General features: G+C 39.8%; 1 protein-coding gene across 4 annotated transcripts in view; it reads right to left on the bottom strand.

Moving 5' to 3' along the window:
• Positions 1 to 16,587, bottom strand: part of UGGT1 (UDP-glucose glycoprotein glucosyltransferase 1) — a 184,855-nt gene that overhangs the window by 134,495 nt on the left and 33,773 nt on the right. For all 4 annotated transcript variants that reach the window (XM_014550394.1, XM_014550395.1, XM_014550393.1 and 1 more), the window contains exons 6-9: positions 15,954 to 16,128; positions 14,761 to 14,857; positions 13,470 to 13,548; positions 2,206 to 2,306 (exon numbers count right to left, since the gene is read on the bottom strand). In XM_014550394.1, coding sequence (XP_014405880.1) covers positions 2,206 to 2,306; positions 13,470 to 13,548; positions 14,761 to 14,857; positions 15,954 to 16,128 — 452 coding nt within the window. The remainder of the gene's footprint in view (positions 1 to 2,205; positions 2,307 to 13,469; positions 13,549 to 14,760; positions 14,858 to 15,953; positions 16,129 to 16,587) is intronic.

A 16,587-nucleotide genomic window follows, 5' to 3' on the forward strand; every position in this document is an offset into this window, starting at 1 on the left:
TGGGCCAGCTTTAGCTCTGAGGCCTCGCTGCTGAAAACATCGATACAATGTTGCGGTCCGGCTGGCTGAAGCCCAGCTGAATGAAAGCCGGTTTCTGGGGTTTTGTTTAGCTTCTATATTTGCTACATAGTACATAGTTGCTTAGAGTTGCAGCTGAGAGGCCAGCAAGTCAGCCGGGGAACGTTGGAGTCCACCTTCACTGGAGCAAGCGAGCCTCCCTGCTCGCTTCAGTGCATGGCTGCCAGCCGCCATCTTGGCTGACAGTTAATTTGCATAAGGATATGCTGATTAGCCAATGGGAAGGGTAGCGGTCGTACGCTAATTACCATGTTTCTCTTTTATTAGTGTAGACTAGTGGCCTGGTTCACGAAATTTGTGGACATTAAAAGGTAATTAATTAGAGGAAATATTTTAATATTGCTATTTGCCCTTTCTCTATAATAGAAGTGTCAGAGATGAAAGAAAATTACTAAAATGTATATGAAAATCTCCCTCCTGTTGGGGTCTAGGGCACACCGCAGGACCCAGAGTCAAGTCCCCACCCACCTGCGCACACCTCAAAATCGCACAAGACCCAGACCCACCCAGCCCCACCCCCAGTGAGTGAGACCCAGACCTGGCCGGCCCCACCCCTGTCAAGCCCCGCCGGACTGGGAGCGCAGCCTCAGGTCCCCCAGTCCCTGCACCAGAGCAGGGGGCATGGACTCAGGTCCCTTGGCCCTGTGGTGGGGGACGTGGCCTCAGGTCCCCCACCCCGGCCTGGCACCACGCAGCCTCAGGTCCCTGCTGATCGGTCATTATGGCATGACAGTGTGATGACCATTTGCATATTAGCCTTTTATTATTATGACTAGTGGCCCAGTGCACAAAATTTGTGCACATTAAAAGGGAATTAATTAGAGGAAATATTTTAATATTGCTATTTGCCCTTTCTCTATAATAGAAGTGTCAGAGATGAAAGAAAATTACTAAAATGTATATGAAAATCTCCCTCCTGTTGGGGTCTAGGGCACACCGCAGGACCCAGAGTCAAGTCCCCACCCACCTGCGCACACCTCAAAATCGCACAAGACCCAGACCCACCCAGCCCCACCCCCAGTGAGTGAGACCCAGACCTGGCCGGCCCCACCCCTGTCAAGCCCCGCCGGACTGGGAGCGCAGCCTCAGGTCCCCCAGTCCCTGCACCAGAGCAGGGGGCATGGACTCAGGTCCCTTGGCCCTGTGGTGGGGGACGTGGCCTCAGGTCCCCCACCCCGGCCTGGCACCACGCAGCCTCAGGTCCCTGCTGATCGGTCATTATGGCATGACAGTGTGATGACCATTTGCATATTAGCCTTTTATTATTATGACTAGTGGCCCAGTGCACAAAATTTGTGCACATTAAAAGGGAATTAATTAGAGGAAATGTTTTAATATTGCTATTTGCCTTTCTCTATAATAGAAGTGTCAGAGATGAAAGAAAATTAGTAAAATGTATATGAAAATCTTCCTCCTGTCGGAGTCTGGGGCACGCCGCGGGACCCAGAGTCAAGTCCCCGCCCACCCGCGTGCACCTTGAAATCACGTGAGACCCAGACCCAGCTGGCCCTACCCCCATTGGGCGAGTTCCAGACCCGGTCAGACCCACCTCCGTCAAGCCCGACCAGGCTGGGGGCACAGCCTCAGGTCCCTCATCAAACCCCGTAGAGCGGGGGGCGCGGCCTGAGGTACCCTGTCAATACCTGCCAGGCGGGGGGCGTGGCCTTAAGTACCCTGTCAAGCCCCACCAGGTGGGGGGTGCAGCTTCAGTTCCCCCACCCTGGCCCAGCACTACGCAGCCTCAGGTTCCTGCCTCCGCTGTGGGCGCAGCCATCTTGTGTTACAGGAACCCTGCCTCCGCTATGGGTGCAGCCATCTTGTAATGGCATAATGGAGTGAGGGGCAATTTGCATAGTAATTCTTTATTATATAGGATACTACAAGCTTATGCATCTGGGTCACACAATGAAAGATCTGGCACTCATTTACATACATTACTTCTGAATAGTGTTATCTGTCTACAAAAGGACTGTCTTGTCTGATAAATCATAATTAATGACTATCTTTAAAATCAGTGGTACCTTTACAATCATATGAATCAATACAATTGCATTCAAATTCTACCTTTTTGTAGTATCACAAAATATAGTCAAAAAGTAGGTCAGTGATTGTGTATGTTTTTATTACCTTGCAATTGCCAAACTTTTAAAGGTGCCATTTCATTGGTGCTCTCCACAAGATGCTTTCTAAGTTCTTTCAACTGTCCCTTCAGGTCAGGGTGCAGGTCTCTGAAAGAAACATAAAATCAGTCCTTGTCATGTGTCTTCTCTTTCTCAAAGCACACTCAAAGGTTGGCTCCACTTTTATTTTTGATTTTCACCTTGTTTCTCTTTGCTTAAGTAAAAGCACATGTATGTTGAGGGTGGGGGACTTGATAAATAATTCTTTGGTACAGAAAAGCAAGTATGATGGCAACAATCAATTTTAGGCGGTAAGTACAATACATGGGTATGTTATACTATTTCCCATACTTTTGTGAGTCTATAATTTCTCAAAATAAAACTGAATCTATATTGCTATTAATCCCCAAATGAGTTTCTTTCCACAAATGCTCATAAATCCTTTGGTCACATGAATACAATGCAAGCTATCAAAGATTATTAGGTTTTGTTTAGTTTTCTCTTGAAATATAGTACATTCTCTTTAAAGCTAGTACAACAAAAGATAGAAGCAGAGATAAAGCATTTAAACAGACAGACAAATGACTGATAGAGTCCTTCTGCTCTTTTAAATGCTAGAAACTCAAAATTTCTTGTTTGTAATTTTTAACTTTTTTCAACCAGTTTACATTCAATACTATTCTACACCAGTTTCAGATGTAGAGCATAAACATTTTTTAAATACAACATGCATAAAGTTAAATATTTACTCACACCTTTTACCTTCCAAAGAATCCACTTCTAATCAGTCATTATAAACTTTTTCATGATAAAAATATCAAAAAATGGTCTAATTATTGTAGATAGCTAAATAACTATTCTGAATGTCCAAAAAGAAAAAATGTATTCAATACTCAAAAAAATACATTGTGCTGTAAATACATGAAATCATAATGCTATTCAAAAACAAACATAGTGTGCCTGGTATGGCTCAGTGGTTGAGCATCAACCCTAGGAACAAGAGGGCATGGGTTCAATTCCTGGTCAGGGCAAATGCCCAGGTTACGGCTCAATCCCCAGTAAGGGGCGCAAAGGAGGCCGTTTCCTCAAAAAACTAAAAATGGAACTCCCATTTGCCCCAGTGATCTCACTGCTAGGAATATATCCCAAGAAACCAGAAACACCAATCAGAAAGGATATATGCATCCCTATGTTCACAGCAGCACAATTTACAATAGCTAAGATTTGGAAACAGCCTAAGTGCCCATCAGCAGATGAATGGATTAAAAAACTGTGGTACATCTACACATGGAATAATACACTGCTGTAAAAAAGAAGGAATTCTTACCATTTGCAACAGCATGGATGGAACTGGAGAGCATTATGCTAAGCGAAATAAGCCAGTCAGAGAAAGATAAATATCACATGATCTCACTCATTTGTGTAATCTAATGAACAACATAAATGGATGAACAAAAACAGATCCAGAGACAGAGAAGCATCAATCAGACTGTCAAACCTCAGAGGGAAGGTAGGGGAGGGTGGGGGTTAGGGGGAGAGATCAACCAAAGGACTTGCATGAATGCATATAAGCCTAACCAATGGACATAGACAGGAGGAGGGTGAGGGCATGAGTGGGGGGGAGAGGGGGACAATGGGTGGATAAGGACATATATGTAATACCTTAATCAATAAAGGGAAAAAATATTTATTAAAATAAAAGCCAAAAATTACAGACAAAGAGAGAATCTTAAAATCAGCAAGAGAAAAGGAAACTGTTACCTACAAATAAAGAGCTTCCCAGACAAAAAAAGGCTAAAGGAGTATATCACCACCAAGCCAGCATTACAAGAAATGCTAAAGGGACTGCTGTAATCAAAAGAAGAAACAGAGAGAGAAACCTAGGCATATAGAACGAAAATGGCAATAAATAAGTACTTATCAATAATAACCCTAAATGTAAATGGATCAAATGCTCCCATCAAAAGACATAGTGTAGATGAATGGATACAAAAACAAGACCCAACTATATGCTGTTTACAAGAGACCCACCTCAGAACAAAAGACACACACAGGATGAGTGTAAAAGGATGCAAAAAATTTTTCCATGCAAATAGAAAAGAAAAAACAGCTGGAATAGCAATCTCACATCCGACAATATAGACTTCAAATGAAAGCCGTCACAAGACACAACAAAGGTCACTAAATAATACTAAAGGTCTCAATCCAACAAGAGCGTATAACCCTGGTAAACATATATGAACCCAAAATAGGAGCACTGAATATATTTTTAAAATTCTAGAATACTTTAACAGAGAGATCAACAACAATAAAGTCATAGTAGGGGACTTTAACACCCTAGTGACTTCACTGGATAGATCTTCCAGACAAAAACTTAACAAGGAAACAGTGACTCTAAGGACACACTGGTTCAGATGGATTTAATTGACATTTATAGAACATATCACTCTAATGCAGCACAATATACATTCTTCTCAAGTGCACATGGATCCTTCACAAAGATAGACCACATGTTAGGACACAAAACAAGTCTCTACAAGTTCAAGATATGAAATCATATCAAGCATTTTCTCAGATCACAGTGGAATGACATTAGAAATCAACTACATTAAAGACACCCAAAAACATTCAAGCACATGGAGGCTTAATAGCATCTGGTTAAAGAATGGATGGATTACCAATGACATTAAGAAAGAAATCAAAAACTTCCTGGAAATAAATGAAAATGAACAGACAATACCCCAAAATCTCTGGGACACAGTAAAAGCAGTCCTCAGACAGAAGTTCAAAGCACTACAGGCATACCTCAAAAACAAGAAAAATTAATAACTATTTAACCCTACAACTTAAAGAACTAGAAAGAAAACAACAAGAAAAACCCAAAGTAAGTGGAAGAAAGGAAATAATAAAGATTAACACATTAAGTGCCATGTCAGTCACCGGTGACTGACACTATACTTTCCGTCTGGACCGGTCAGTCACTGGTGCTGCCAGCATATCAGTGAAATCGGATAGCGGGCTAAGCGGAAAGGAAGGCAAAACAGGATTGGCGCTTAACGTGTTAAAGCAGAAACTAATGACATAGAGACTAAAAAGACAACACAAAAAATCAATGAAACCAAGAGCTGGTTCTTTGAAAGGATAAACAATATTGATGAACTGTTAGCAAGACTCATCAAGAAAAAAGAGAGAAGAATCAAATAAAATCAGAAACGAAAATCGAGAAGTAACCATTGACACCACAGAAAATACTACGAACAACTGTATGCCACCAAGATGAACAATGTGTATGAAATGGACAAATTCCTAGAAAAATACAACCTCCCAAAACTGAATCAAAAAGAATCAGAAAACCTGAATAGGCCAGTAACAACAGATGAAATAGAAGCAGTAATAAAAAAATAAAAAAAACTGCCAGCAAACAAAAGCCTGGGTCCAGATGGCTTCATAGGGGAGTTTTACCAAACATTCAAAGAACTAACACCTATACTCCTCAAACTATTTCAGAAAATTCAAGAGGAAGGACACTTCCAAACTCTTTTTATGAGGCCAGTATTAGCCTAATTCCAAAACCAGATAAAGACACTATAAAGAAAGAAATTTGAAAAAGACAAAACGGACATCATCCAGAACCACAGGAAGGCTGGCTGAGTGGAAATTCTACAACTAGAAGGAAAGAGAAAAGCACACTGAGACTCAAAGGAGGTGCAAAAGTAAAGTGCAGAGGTACGGAGGCGCACATGGAAAGGGCTTGCAACTGAGGACACGGTTGTCTTTTTCAATCGGGAGGGAGTCTCAAGCTCCCAACTGCTCTGAACTCCAGTTCCGGGACTGGGGAGGCTGAGCCACTGGGCCCTGTAGGACACCTAGCACACAAAACCACTCTACCAACACAGGGAAGCAGACAAAATGCGAAGACAAAGAAACAGGTCACAAATGACAGAAATGGAGGACAGCAAACGACTGGATATAGAGTTCAAAACCACGGTTCTAAGATTTTTCAAGAATTTTATGGAAACCGCCGATAAATGTATTGAGATCCTTAAGAAATCTAGTGAGACCCTCGATGTTGTGATAAAGGACCAACTAGAAATTAAGCATACACGGACTGAAATAAAGAATATTATACAGACTCCCAACAGCAGACCAGAGGATCGCAAGAATCAAGTCAAAGATTTGAAATGCGAAGAAGCAAAAAACACCCAACCGGAAAAGCAAAATGAAAAAAGAATCCAAAAATACGAAGATAGTGTAAGGAGCCTCTGGGACAACTTCAAGCGTACCAACATCAGAATTATAGGGGTACCAGAAGAAGAGAGAGGGCAAGATATTGAAAACCTATTTGAAGAAATAATGACAGAAAACTTCCCCTACCTGGTGAAAGAAATAGACTTCCAAGTCCAGGAAGTGCAGAGAACCCCAAACAAAAGGAATCCAAAGAGGACCACACCAAGACACATCATAATTAAAATGCCAAGAGCAAAAGACAAAGAGAGAATCTTAAAAGCAGCAAGAGAAAAAAAGTCAGTTACCTATAAGGGAGTACCCATACGACTGTCAGCTGATTTCTCAACAGAAACTTTGCAGGCCAGAAGGGAGTGGCAAGAAATATTCAAAGTGATGAATAGCAAGAACCTACAACCAAGATTACTTTATCCAGCAAAGCTATCATTCAGAATTGAAGGTCAGATAAAGAGCTTCACAGATAAGGAAAAGCTAAAGGAGTTCATCACCACCAAACCAGTATTATATGAAATGCTGAAAGGTATTCTTTAAGAAGAGGAAGAAGAAGAAAAAGGTAAAGATAAAAATTATGAACAACAAATACATATCTATCAACAAGTGAATCTAAAAATCAAGTGAATAAAAAATCTGATGAACAGAATAAACTGGTGAATATAATAGAATCAGGGGCATAGAAAGGGAGTGGACTGACAATTCTCACGGGGAAGGAGGTGTGGGGGTGTAGGAAGAGACTGGACAAAAATCATACATCTATGGATGAGGACAGTGGGGGGGTATGGGCAGGGGGGTGGGGTGGGACTGGGTGGAGGGGAGCTATGGGGGGAAAAAGAGGAACAACTGTAATAATCTGAACAATAAAGATTTAATAAAAAAAAACACCGAAAAAACAAGAAACAATTGAGCGCCCTAGAGGGTTTGGCTGAGTCAATGGAGCGTTGGCCTGCAGACTGAAGGGTCCTAGGTTGAATTCCGATCAAGGGTACATGCCTGGGTTGCTGGCTCAATCCCCAGTAGGGGGCATGCAGCAGACAGCTGGTCAGTGATTCTCCCTCAGCATTGATGTTTCTATCTCTATCTCCCTTTCCTTCCCTCTCTGAAATCAATAAAAAATACGTAGAAAGAAAGAAAGAATGAAAGAAAGAAAGAAAGAAAGAAAGAAAGAAAGAAAGAAAGAAAGAAAGAAAGATTGATTTATAGGCCAGTATTCCTGATGAACATAGATGCTAAAATCCTCAACAGAATATTAGCAAATCGCATCCAGCAATATATTAAAAAGATTACACCCATGACCAAGTGGGATTTATTCCAGGGATGCAAGGCCGGTACAATATTCGCAAATCAATAAACGTGATACATCACATAAACAAATTGAAAGACAAAAATCACATGATCATATCAATAGACGCAAAAAAAGCATTAGACAAAATCCAACACCCATTTTTGATAACAACTCTCAGCAAAGTGGGAATAGAGAGAGCATATCTCAACATGATAAAGGCCATATATGACAAACCTACAGTGAACATCGTACTCAATGGGCAAAACTTAAAAGCATTTCCCCTAAGAACAGGAACAAGACAGGGAAGCCCACTTTCACCACTCTTATTCAACATAGCACTGGAAGTCCTAGCCACAGCGATCAGACAAGAAGAAGAAATAAAAGGCATCCAATTTGGAAAGGAGGAAGTAAAACTCATTATTCGCAGACAACATGATGTTGTACATAGAAAACGGTAAAGACTCCACCAAAAAACTACTAGATTTAATAACTGAATTTGGCAATGTAGCAGGATATAAAATCTACAGTCCCCCAAAATAAACAAACAAACAAACGCAAGATCATTTCAACAGACGCAGAAAAAGCATTCGTCAAAATCCAGCACCCATTTTTTATTAAAACTCTCAGTAAAATGGGAATAGAGGGAGCATATCTCAAAATGATAAAGGCCATATATGACAAACCTACAGCCAACATCATACTCAATGGGCAAAAACTAAAATATTTCCCCTAAGAACAGGAACAAGACAAGGATGTTGGTTTTCACCACTCTTATTCAACACTAGAGGCCTGATGCACGAAATTTGTGCAAGAGCAGCCCAAGTTGGCTCAGCCCTCACAGCCCTGGCTGCCTTGGCCCTCACAGCCCCGGCTTAGTTCGAAAGGTTGTCCAGACGGTCGTTCCGCTTCTCAGTCGATTTGCATATTACGCTTTTATTATTATAGACTGCATTGGAAGTCCTAGCCACAGCAATTGGACAAGAAGAATTAAAAGGCATCCAAATTGGAAAGGAAGAAATAAAACTCTCATTATTCGCAGATGACATGATATTGTACATAGCAAGCCCTAAAGACTCCAACAAAAAACTACTAGATTTAATAAATGAATTTGGCAATGTAGCAGGATACAAAATCAACACCCAAAAATCGATGACGCCAGTAATGAATTCTCAGAAAAATAAACTAAACAAAAAACCCATTTACCGAGAGAAACCAAGATGGCGGCATAGGTAAACACCGGAGTTTGCTGCCGCAAACAACCACTTCAAAAATACAACTAAAAGATGGAACGGACATCACCCAGAACCACAGGAAGGCTGGCTGAGGAGAGACTCTTCAACTAGAAGAAAAAATAACAGCACACCGAGGCTCAGAGGAGGCGCAGTGTGGAAAAAACTCAGGTGCGGAGGTGCGCGCGCAAAGCGGGCTGGTGGCTGAGAGCGCGGTTGTCGTTTTCGGTCAGGGGGGAGTCTCAGACTCTGAGCTCCAGATACGGGCGAATCGCTGGGGACTCGGACCCAAACGGGAGAAGCGGGAGTGTCTGGCATCAGTTGGAAGGCAGCTTTCCCTCCGAGGTTTGCAGCGGTTCCGGGGGTTCTGAGAAGCAGAGCCTCTGGGAACAGGACTGAGGGCACCATAACGGCTCCCTCCGCCCGCCCTGTTGAGCCCGCCCCGCCCAAGCCCTGCGCAGAGCCATTTGCCAGATCGCCTCAGGCAAAGGCTAGATTAGCACCTCCCCAGAGGACAGAAGTTTTCCGCGGCAGACACAGCTGATTCACACAGCCAGTCGGCCTGGTGGTCAAATCCCTCTAGTATTAACTACAACAATCAAGGCTCAACTAGAACAAGACTGCGCACAAAGACCACTAGGGGGTGCACCAAGAAAGCATAAAAAATGCGGAGACAAAAAAACATGACAGAAATGGAGGATATAGAGCTAAAAATCGCAATTTTGAGGGCTTGCAAAAATGTGCTAGAAGCTGTCAATAAACTTGAGGAGAGAGTCACGAAAACTAATGAGACCCTCGATGCTATGATAAAGAACCAACTAGAAATTAAGCATACACGGACTGAAATAAAGAATATTATACAGACACCCAATAGCAGACCAGAGGAGCGCAAGAATCAAGCCAAAGATTTGAAATGCGAAGAAGCAAAAAACACCCAACCGGAAAAGCAAAATGAAAAAAGAATCCGAAAATACGAAGATAGTGTAAGGAGCCTCTGGGACAGCTTCAAGCGTACCAACATCAGAATAATAGGGGTGCCAGAAGATGAGAGACAGCAAGATATTGAAAACCTATTTGAAGAAATAATGGCAGAAAACTTCCCCCACCTGGTGAAAGAAATGGACTTACAGGTCCAAGAAGCGCAGAGAACCCCAAACAAAAGGAATCCAAAGAGGACCACACCAAGACACATCATAATTAAAATGCCAAGAGCAAAAGACAAAGAGAGAATCTTAAAAGCAGCAAGAGAAAGAGACTCAATTACCTACAAGGGAATACCCATACGACTGTCAGCTGATTTCTCAACAGAAACTTGGCAGGCCAGAAGGGAATGGCAAGAAATATTCAAAGTGATGAATACCAAGAACCTACAACCAAGATTACTTTATCCAGCAAAGCTATCATTCAGAATTGAAGGTCAGATAAAGAGCTTCACAGATAAGGAAAAGCTAAAGGAGTTCATCACCACTAAACCAGTATTATACGAAATGCTGAAAGGTATCCTTTAAGAAGAGGAAGAAGAAAAAGGTAAAGATACAAATTGTGAACAACAAACATGCATCTATCAACAAGTGAATCTAAGAATCAAGTGAATAAATAATCTGATGTACAGAATGAACTGGTGATTATAATGAATCAGGGACATAGAAAGGGAATGGACTGACTATTCTTGGCGGGGAAAGGGGAATGGGAGATGCGGGAAGAAACTGGACAAAAATCGTGCACCTATGGATGAGGACAGTGGGTGGGGAGTGAGGGCGGAGGGTGGGGCGGGAACTGGGAGGAGGGGAGTCAGGGGGGGGAAAAAAAGAGGAACAAATGTAACCTGAACAAAAAAGATTTAATTAAAAAAAAAATTGAAATAAACTTAACCAAGGAGGTAAGACTTTTATTTAGACAACTACAGGACGTTGAAAAAAGAGATAGAAGAAGATATGAACAAGTGAAAGAATATATTGTGTTCATGGATTGGTAGGATCAACATCATTAAAATGTCCATACTACCCAAGGCAATCTACAGATTTAATGCAATCCCTATTAAAATACCAACAGCACCTGGCTGGTGTGGCTCAGTGATTGAGCATCAACCTAAGAACCAGGAGGTTACAGTTCGATTCCCAGTGAGGGCACATGCCCAGGTTGTGGGCTCCAACCCCAGTGTGGGGTGTACAGGAGGCAGCCAATCAATGATTCTCTCTCATCATTGATGTTTCTGTCTCTCTTTCTTTCTACCTTCCTCTCTAAAATCAATAAAATATATATTTTTTAAAAATTAAAAAAAATAAAATACCAACAGCATATTTCACAGATCTGGAACAAATACTCCAGTAATTTATATGGAAACAAAAAAGAACCTGAATAGCTGCAGCAATCTTGAGAAAGAAGAACAAAGTAGGAGAGATTTTCAATACCAGCTTACAAGATATACTACAGAGCCACTGTAATCAAAACAGCATGGTACTGGAATAAGAACAGGCATATAGATCAATGGAGAATAGCAGAGACCCCAGAAATCAATCTAGGCAATTATGCTCAATTAATATTTGACAAAGGAGGCAAGAACATATGATGGAGTCGAGGCAGTCTCTTCAATAAATGGTGTTGGGAAAATTGGATAAATATATGCAATAAAATAAAACTAGACCATCAACTTACACCATACACAAGAATAAAGTCAAAATGGATAAAAGACCTAAATGCAAGTTGGGAAACCATAAAAATCCTAGAAAAAACCTTAGGCAGCAAAATCTCAGACAGCTGTCATAGCAATATGTTTATGGATACATCTCCTAGGACAAAGGAAACTAAGTAGAAAATAAACAAATGCGACATAAAAAGCTTCTTTACAGCAAAAGAAATCATCAACAAATCGAAAATGGAGCCCACTGCATGGGAGAACATATTTGGCAATGATACATCTGACAAACGGGTTAATATCCAAACTATATAAGCAACTCATATAACTTAACAAAAGGAAGACAGACAATCCAATTAAAAAATGGGCAAAAAAAAAAAATAAAATAAAATAAAAAATGGGCAAAGGACGTAAATTGACATTTCTTCAAAAAGGACACACAGATGGCCAAGAGACAGATAAAAAAATGTTCAAAGTCACTGATCATCTGAGAGATGCAAATCAAAATGACATTGAGGTATCACCTCACACCTGTCAGAATGGCTACCATCAACAAATCAACAAATGACAAGAGCTGGTGAAGATGTGGAGAAAAGGGAACCCTAGTACACTGCAGGTGGGAATGCAGACTGGGGCAGCCATTATGGAAAATAGTACGAAGTTTCCTCAAAATATTAAAAATGGGACTGCCATTTGACCCAGTGATCCCACTTCCAGGAATATAACCTAAGAAACCCAAAACAGCAATCAGAAAGAATGTATACATTTCTATGCTCATAGCAGCACAATTTATAGTAGCTAAGATCTGGAAACAGCCCAAGTGCCCATCAGTATATGAGTGGATAAAAAAGCTGTGGTACATTTATACCATGGAGTACTATGGTAAAAAAGAAGAATCTCTTACCCTTCGAGACAGCACGGAGCAACCCTAGAGAGTATCATGCTAAGTGAAGTAAGTCAGTCTGAGAAAGACAAGTATCACATGATCTCACTTATATGTGGAATCTAAGTAACAAAATAAACTGATGAACGGAGTGGATCCAGCGACATGGAAGCATGGAACACAGTGTGGAATCTTGGAGGGAAGGCGGGGGAGGGTGGGTTGGTGAGGGGTAATCCACCAAAGACCTTGTATGCACATATGCATAATCCATGGCTATAGACAGTGAGGTGGTGAGGGCCTGGGGCAGGGGGTAGGGCGAGCTAGAGGGAGTTGATGCAGGTGAAAGGGGGACATATGTAAGACTTTCAACAATGAAGAATTATTTTTTTAACAATTTATCAGCAAAAAAAATAATAAATGAATAAAAAAAGTGCTAAGAAGACTGTTTTCAGCTATAAAATCCTTTGATACTTCATAGGATGGCTATGAAATTTTCTTCAAAAGAAAACCATATTCTATTCTCTTTCACATAGAGCAAATACTAATGTATTTTGACTGAACATGTATAAAATCTACTACACATCCTGCTACACCTCTTCTGCATTTTTTGCAGACTATGTTTAGCATGAGTAAATAGCTATTACCTCGCTAACTTAAAATACATTTTAATTTCTTGGGAAAATATTGACTGAAACAATTATATTTCTCCTACTATGTGAATAAAAAAATGACATGAAATTTTATGCCATCGATTACAAAGTCCAGGAAAGGAACTCAATGTAAGTCATAAGCAGAGAACCATAGTATCATATGTGCTCAGAATGACTAGAGATCATAAACTGTCCTATAATTAAGTGGTCATCTCTTCCTATCAGATGACACATATAAAATACTGTTGGGAGATCTGTAACTCAGACAGCAATATGGAAGATGGTGCAAAGTGTGAGGAAGCCTGGAGGTTTAAATAGAGTAAGACCACTTCCCAAAAGAATACACATACCTTAATTTTCCAAAGAGAAATCCTTGAACTTCATCAATAGGATCATTTTCACCAATCACTGTGGTGTTTACTTCAGTTCCTGTAAAGGCACAGCAAAGTCATGTCTAATCACTCAGATTAGAAATAAAAATACTATAACCTCATACATCTGAGTAATATAAAAAAAAATAATCAGAACACCCAATATTATGATACCATTTAAAATGTTCATACCTAATTTTGCAATAGTAACAAACAAACAGGGAAAATTAATGTGTTTTTAATATGGCCTATGCTCCTGGATAAAGTACGAATATATTTTTTTCCTTAAAATTTGGAAAATTACATATTAAAATTTTCTAAATTAATACCTTTAAAATTACAAACAATGGAATTTTCAATATCAAAATTCTAAAGAATATGCAACCAGCAACTTAACCCTAAATAGATTATTGAGAACAGAATGATGAGCTACTAGGCTATCTTCCATGTACCAAGCCAATCCTTTTTATCTTTAAAATGAGCTCAAAAGAAATAGAGAACCACAATCAACTTAATAACTAAACATTTAAAAAAAATTTTTTTAAGGTTAAAACAAAAGAAATAAAGGAGACTGTACATAAAACTTGTGGTGGAGTCCAGCCAGTATGGCTGAGCATTGACCTATAAACCAGGAGGTCACAGTTTGAATCCTGGTCAGGACAAACGCCCAGGTTGTGGGCTCAATCCCCAGTAGGGGGCATACAGGAGGCAGCCAAGCAATGATTCTCTCTCATCATTGATGTTTTCAACTCTCCTTCTCCCTTCCTCTCTGAAATAAATAGAAACATATTTGAAAAAATAAAAATAAAACTTGTGGTTGAAATAATAAATTAAAAACTCTAGAGTATGACAAGAAGTATCCATAGTAAACTGTTCCAAGTACCGAAAATAATATAAACCATTAAAATGTTTGTTAATTATAGGAGAATTTAAGATTTCACATTGGGCCACAAATTAATGGCTATTTGTGAACTGCGTATCATCAATAACAATAGCTACTTATTGAATATTTTTGTGCAAAAAACTGTGTTAATTTCTTACTTACACATCTTATTTTCTCCACACAAATACTTTAAGAAGCATATATCATTATCTGTACACAGGAAAAAATTAGGACATAGGAATTTGCTTAATGTCACCCAACTCACATGGGACAGAAGACTCAGGTTCATCATATTCCTAAATCTATTCTTTATCATTAGGAAAAAGGTTCTCCTTTAACTCATTATTTTTAAAAAAGAAAACACATTGGTCTAATTTACAACTTCACCTTTCACCTGGGTATCATCCTTGGCCTTGTACTCGGTGCTCTTAATGGCCAGCTCCACGCCGTAGCCGGAGAGATACACAGGCTCTCTCCTGGGGCGCTGCAAGTAGAGCAAGAATTCCACCATCACCACTGAGCTCTTCACATGTCACAATGTACAGAACGTGACTGTGTCAATGCCGTGTAGCTAACACCTTGGGTTATGCACTCAGAATACATTTAAACTGCAAAGGAAATCCTAGCCTCCTTTAGGTTCATATCCTGCCACATGTATGAAAATGGGATTCCAAGGAGGAAGCAAAACCAGGGAAGGGAACAGTTGAAAAGGCAAAGAAAGGGAACCAAACCATGTGAAGAAATGGAGAAAGAGGAAGAGTTTCACAACCTGTGCAGCAGTGCTGGGAACAGTGAGGGAGACTTCCGCCCAGCAGTGCAGTGTTGGGGCCGTGTGTACATGGAGGTTTACATTCTTGATGGAATGCAAATGTCTTCAGTCAGGGTTTGGGCTGACCCAATGTCACAGGCTTACCACCACCCTGAATAAGGATGGGCCTTTAGACATTTTAATCTTTAAGACCAGCAACAGAGTATGGGGGCAGAGGGAAGGAGTGCAGTTGTCAAAAATTAAATATTAATTTGAATGTTTCTACTCATACAAATTTTCATTCAAAATTTTTATTTTACTTGCATGGACTTAGCATCCAATATTTATTGAGCTTATTAGAACATAGAAACTTTAAGGCTAACAATCTGTACACATAAATAATTTAAAGCTAAATGCTATACAAGGATTCAAAACCTTCATTTTCAATCGATTCTGCCTGGTTTTTACCTCCAGAAATCCTTCCTTTTCCATCTTATGAAAAGATTTTTAAAAAAAGAAGTTTAGAAAGGAAATTAATTAAAGAATTAGTTCCATAGTATGCGAGCATATTAAATCTGGGCCAAATTAAATATAATTTACATGGTTCATTTTGAAATAGAATATAAACTTTATTACGCTATTTTTAAGCATAACTGTTTTAAACTTTAGAAAAGTAAGCCAAGTATCTCCTATGTGCAAAAAGCATTTTATGAAAGTACTTAACTTTTCAAAAAAGTAAAATTTTATAAACGGAAAAATTATTAGCTTATGTGATAAAATCATGCTGGGCAAATTAATATTTAAAAGAGTTGTAAAGTAAGTCAATACTTACAGATACATAATGTCTGAATATGTAATTGATTTTGCCTGCATTGCTTTTTGATACAAGTAGGCGGTGGAAATTATAAAACGCCTCATAACCAATCTCAGAGTAGAAAATCACCACTGGACTCTCAGGACTGGATGAGGGGTATCTGTGATCACCTTTGAACAATAAGGGCTTGGGTCTGAAAATAAATAGCAAAAGCTTAAAATTATAAACTTTAAAAAGTTTTGAAAGAAAATATAGCTGCAACAATAATTTAAGTAAAGATTGTGAGCATCTTAATATAAAAGTATCAAAATGTTAGTTTTCAGGAAGAATACTGTCAGGTATGAGTCTTACTTCATCATCATTAAAAATAATAATAGTACATTACATAAAATATTAGCTATAAAATGCAGACTTTGATTAGTAATTGTTACCAATTCCTAGAGAAGGGGGGAAAGCCAGAAGATATATATCTAGATCTCATAGTACTAAAACTTTAATAAATGACTCTAGACCTGACCGGTTTGGCTCAGTGGAGAGAGCGTCGGCCTGTGGACTCAAGGGTTCCAAGTTCGAGTCCGGTCAAGGGCATGTACCTTGGTTGCAGGCACATCCCCAGTAGGGGGTGTGCAGGAGGCAGCTGATCGATGTTTCT

Source organism: Myotis brandtii, unplaced genomic scaffold (assembly GCF_000412655.1).
Source record: "Myotis brandtii unplaced genomic scaffold, ASM41265v1 scaffold600, whole genome shotgun sequence".
In the NCBI taxonomy this organism is placed as follows: Eukaryota; Metazoa; Chordata; class Mammalia; order Chiroptera; family Vespertilionidae; genus Myotis; species Myotis brandtii.